Source organism: Propithecus coquereli, unplaced genomic scaffold (assembly GCF_000956105.1).
Source record: "Propithecus coquereli isolate 6110/MARCELLA unplaced genomic scaffold, Pcoq_1.0 Scaffold184, whole genome shotgun sequence".
Taxonomy (NCBI): domain Eukaryota; kingdom Metazoa; phylum Chordata; class Mammalia; order Primates; family Indriidae; genus Propithecus; species Propithecus coquereli.
Window position 1 is genome coordinate 2,624,664 of NW_012143190.1, and position 5,226 is coordinate 2,629,889.

Below are 5,226 nucleotides of genomic sequence, written 5' to 3' on the forward strand. Positions count from 1 at the left end.
AAGTATTCGCTGTCAACTTTATATGTAACATTTTATAGGCACGTAAACATTGAAATTAGCAGCCCTTTCTAGGTATATGTGCTCAGCATAGCACAGATATAACAAAAGAAATAAAGATGAACTTCGTTTTTATCACTGATTCTGGACTTGTGGGAAAATAAATTTCTCAAGGCTGTTTTAGTTAGAGTAAATATCATTGTCCTTTCAGATGTACTTTATTTCTTCGTTTTGATGTAGAGCTCAGCAGTGGAATTTCAGAGAGTCCCTGCCAGCCTGACACCAGGGCAGTGCTTGATGATCTTACTTTGCTGTTGCTGTTAGGAAACAGAAAAAGGCACATTATTTATACTTTTCTTAATCCCAGTTGAGTATCTGCTTAGTTTTCCATGTTTAATGTTTCCTTTTGCAGCTTGGAGGCTGCATCCACTGGGGGCATCCCTGGAGCTCTGCATGGAGGTGGAGGAAGTAGGCACTTTATGGCACTCTCTGTAGATGAGTGGTTCTCATTTAAATGGTAGTGTGGTAGGAATCCCAACCTTGTCCCTCACCTGTATCATGGTGGCACTAATCTCTCCAACATCCCCAGGGTTGCAGCTCTGCTTTTGTTTTAATAGCTTCTGCAATGGGCAGGTGTGAGGTCTTCCACTAGTTCTCAACTGGGGGCATCTGGCATCATCTGGAAACATTTTTGGTTGTCACCACTGGGGATAGTGTGCTAGTGGCATCTACTGGGTAGAGGACAGGGACGCTGCTGAGCACCCTATAATGCGCAGGACAGCCCCCACAACAAAGAATTATCTGGCCTAAATGTAAATAGTGCCGAGGTTGAGAAACCCTGCTATAGATGGTATCTAAGTTGCTAGGGTCCAGAGGGCCCACATGGTCCTGGATTTAATTCAGACCTTCAAGCCTACCTTGCAGACATCCAGAATTGAACTGAATTCACTCTGAGGTTACCCTGGAATGGAGATACTCCTGGACCATTTTGTACATTAGGGAACAGCACCAAGCCTTGTACCTACATGTACACAAAATCTTTACCTAGAGCCTTTGATAGTGACATTTTAAATAAATACCTCTTGTTTAATCTATTAATATATCATTACTTGAATCAAAAATCAAGAATTGCTAATGTCAAATAGGGCATACTTTCATGAAAGTTTTCCTGGTATTTGAAGTGTTCCTCACTAGGGTAAACTCCATCCTACTCTGCGGCTGGGGAAGGAAGCACTTTTATTGAGCCAAACCATGTGGAGATGTAGGTTCATTTATCCTCTGTATCCCTAGAAGGGCTCCGAGCCCCAGAGAGGTTGAGGAACGCTCCAGTGTTTAGAATAGTGAATGCCATTTCTCTTTGTTTTAGATGAAAATAATTTGTAAAATCCGATATCAAAATACTTAAAAAATTGAAAGACGATATTTTACATTTTTCAGAGCTAAAGACTTGGCTGGACAGTCACTAAGACTCTGTAAAGGCCCGAGGGCTGTGTTTTCCCGGATCCTGCTGCTGTTCTCATTGACCGACTCAATGGAAGATGAAGATGCTGCATGTGGGGGTCAGGGACAGCTTTCCACGGTACTGTTGGTCAACCTCGGCCGAGTGGCATTTCCTAGTTACACCATCAGTCGGAAAACACAGATCTTCCAAGACAGAGAAGATCTTATCAGGTAAGATCATGTTAGCTCACTATCATATCTATCCGCATATTTCAAAATTTAGTAAAATATTATTATTTTTTCACCAGCCAAACTAGAAACATTAAGTCCACAGCCAAAACAGTTTTTGAAGTTTATTTTTTGTTATCTTTCTTGCCTCACTTGTATACATTTGTAAGACATAGGGAGAATACAGAAATGTGCTTAGATTAAGGTTGCCAAAAACTGAGGAATTTTGAGTAAGAGCTATAAAAGTTTTCCCTGGCGTATGTTCCCAAATTGTTTTGGCAGGGAGTATTTTTTTAATACAGACATTTTAACAAGCCTGCCTTATGAATATGTTGTCCTGAGCAAGGCTGAAGATGAATGTTTTCTTAGTCATAACATTTTGGATAAGGATACTTGTGTACTGTATATTAGAATCATATACATGATAAATTATAAATTTTCACTAACTTATATTGGTACTTGGATTTAGTGAAAATTTAGTTTGACCAGCAAAAGTAGGTTTTCAACTAAAAATAGAACTACCATATGATCCAGCAGCCCCACTACTGGGTATATATCCAAAACAAATGAAATCAGTATGTTGAAGAGATATCTGCACTCTCATGTTTATTACAGCACTATTCACAATAGCCAAGATATGGAATCAACCTAAGCATCCATCAGCATATGAATGGATAAAGAAAATGTGCGGCTGGGCTCAGTGGCTCATGCCCGTGATCCCAGCACTTTGGGAGGCTGAGGTGGGAAGATGGCTTGAGGCCAGGATTTGAAGACCAGCCTGGACAACATAGTGAGACTCCACATCTACAAAAAAATTTAAAAATTAGCTGGGCATTGTGGTGTGTGCCTATAGTTCCAGTTACTCGGGAGGCTGAGGCAGGAGGATTGTGTAAGGCCAGGAGCTTGGAGCTGCAGTGAGCTATGAATGTACCCCTGTGCTCCAGCCGGGTGACAGAGTGAGACCTTGTCCCTGTAAAAACAAAGAGAAAGAAAACGTAGTCTGAGGGTATATATATAGTATATAGTGTAGTATATATATGCACAATAGAATACTATTCAACCATAAAAAAGAACAAAATTCTGTCGTTCATGGCAACATGGATGAGCTTGAAGGACATTATGTTAAGTGAAATAAGCCAGAGCACAGAAAGATAAATACCGCATGTTCTCACTCATGTGGAAGCTAAAAAAGTTGATCTCATAGAAGTGGAGAGTGGGATAGTGTGAGGCTGGGAAGGTTGGAGATGGGTAGGTAACCAAAGTTTGGTTAACGGATATAAAAGTGCAGCTAGATAGAAATAAGTTCTAGTGTTCTGCAGCACTATAGGGTGATTATAATTAACAATGCATTGTGTATTTTCAAATAGCTACAAAAGTGGATTGGGAATGTTCCCAACACAAAGAAATGACAAAGATTTGAGATGATGATATGCTAATTACCTGATTTGATCATTACACATTGTATACATGTAAATATCATACTGATCATACCGTACCCCATAAATATGTATAAGTATGTGGTAATTAAAAATAATAGAAGTAAAACAAATGAGCAAAAAATAGGATTACTGTATTTAAAAAAATAGATTTTGATAAGAAAGAATAGTATAGGTCTCACAGGAAAAAATTCTTAAATTTTCTAAAAAAAAGTAAAAGAAAACACTTTCTATAAGAAAAATTAATTTGGGTTTCCTAAAATGTCACTTTTGATTCTTGCTCTAAGATTTCAGACTCAAATTTAACCGAAATAGATTCTGATATTTGCTTTTTGGGAAGTCCTTTAAGTGTTTCTAGAAAAGTCATGTGCTTTAAAAAGTAAGTTATTGAAATTATATAATCAACTGATTTTAGCCCATTTTGCCTTAGCTGTCAGGAAGTTCACCATCTTATTTGTGTTTAACTGGAATAACTTTTTTGGTCAGATCTTCTAATCTGACTGTTTCCTCTTACCCTGTTTTCAGTTGTCTCATATCTTTTTACCTTTTTGGTTTTTAATGGCTTTATGCTTTTCTGGTTTATGAGCATGTATACCCTGAAGCCAAGTTACAGTCTGTCTATATTAATGAGCTGTGAAGCCACATTGTGCCTCAGTTTCCTTATCTGTAAAATGGGGAGAATAATAGTATATTCTTATAGATATGTGTTGGTGCATGTGAAGTGCTTATAGCCTGGCCTGGGGGAGGGTGCCTAGTACAGGTTAATTACTATTATGATTGTCATTATTACTGTTATATCTAAGGGGGATTACTTCCTAGTTCTATGACAAAACCATGGTTGACAGGTTATTATAAAAAGTGGGGAGGGAGGCTAGGGAGAAAAATAAACCAGCTTTCTAGAAAGTAAGTATGCTATAAGTAGTAAAAATAATTAAAACTCCCTTTGGTATGCAAAGGGCCTTAACATTTAAATGAAATTGGATTTAATTGACTTCCAGAAGGGTAATATTATACAATATCTGGTAATATGATACCTGGCCTATCTACCTCTCTACTTGAGATAATTTGTCCTTTCTTTTCTTTTTTCTCATTTATTCAATGAAAATGAGTGTTGAGTACCTATTATGTGCCAGGGTAGTGGGGCAGCAGCGAGCAAGACAGGGCCTCGGCCAGCATGGGGTTACGTTTCACTGGAGATAGAAAATGAAGAGAGTAATTAGAGTCTATGAAAAGTGCTGGGTGGTCGAGGGGCAGGCTGGAGAAGCTCTACGTGAAAGAGCGTCAGGGAGAGTGGCCCTGGAGAAGTAGGGCTTGAGAGTGAGAAGGAGGTAGCCGCTGCAGGGTCTGCGTGCCTGCGTCCAGGCAACGAGGTGAGCGTGTGCACAGGCCCTGAGGCAGGAAAGAGCTTGCTGAGTTGGAGAAGTTGAGGAGACCTCTGTGGCTAAAGCTCCAGGGGGCAGTAGGGCAAGGACAAGTTAGCCAGGAACGCAAGGATCAGAGGCTGCTCGGCCTCGGAGCCCTGGTGAGCAGACCAAAGCTGTTCTCTTAGTAACGGGAAATCATTGAAGAGGTTTAGGCAGGCGAGTGATCCATTTCATGTTTTTACAAAAGCATCTTGTGGACAGGGGTTTGAGGGGAACAAGAGAAGCTGTGGGAAAGCTGGTGTGACCTTAGTGGTGGTCTGATGGGAGACCCTGGGGGTGGTCTGGACTGGGCTGGTGGCAGAGGCAGTGGAGAGAAGTGAATACACATATGATAGTTTGGAAGCAGTAAAGGCTTGATCCTGATTAGATTTAGTGGGGGAGGAAGGAGTGGAGCAAGGGCGGCTCTGGTGCTTTGCCTTGGGTGGTGGTACTATCCAGTGAGGGGGTGGGCAGAGGAGCAGCGGAGCTGTTGGTTCTGTGGGGGTCAGTGTGTGGGCTGCCCTTGAGCCGCCCACTCTGAGCTGTCATGTGTGGCATTGGACATGCCGTCAGGAGCACAGGGAATGCGTCTAGCCTGGAGAGAGAGAAAATTTTGAGTCACTGGCGCATGGATGGTGTTTGAAGCCATGGAATTGAACGAGCAGCATATTATAAAAGAATTAGATTTAAGAGTTTGTAAGGAAATTTTTACATTTGGAGGC

General features: G+C 40.9%; 1 protein-coding gene across 1 annotated transcript in view; it reads left to right on the forward strand.

The window, feature by feature from the left end:
* Nucleotides 1-5,226, forward strand: part of FAN1 (FANCD2/FANCI-associated nuclease 1) — a 33,336-nt gene that overhangs the window by 6,319 nt on the left and 21,791 nt on the right. Inside the window, exons 3-4 of the mRNA XM_012642692.1 lie at nucleotides 410-488; nucleotides 1,414-1,668. Coding sequence (XP_012498146.1) covers nucleotides 410-488; nucleotides 1,414-1,668 — 334 coding nt within the window. The remainder of the gene's footprint in view (nucleotides 1-409; nucleotides 489-1,413; nucleotides 1,669-5,226) is intronic.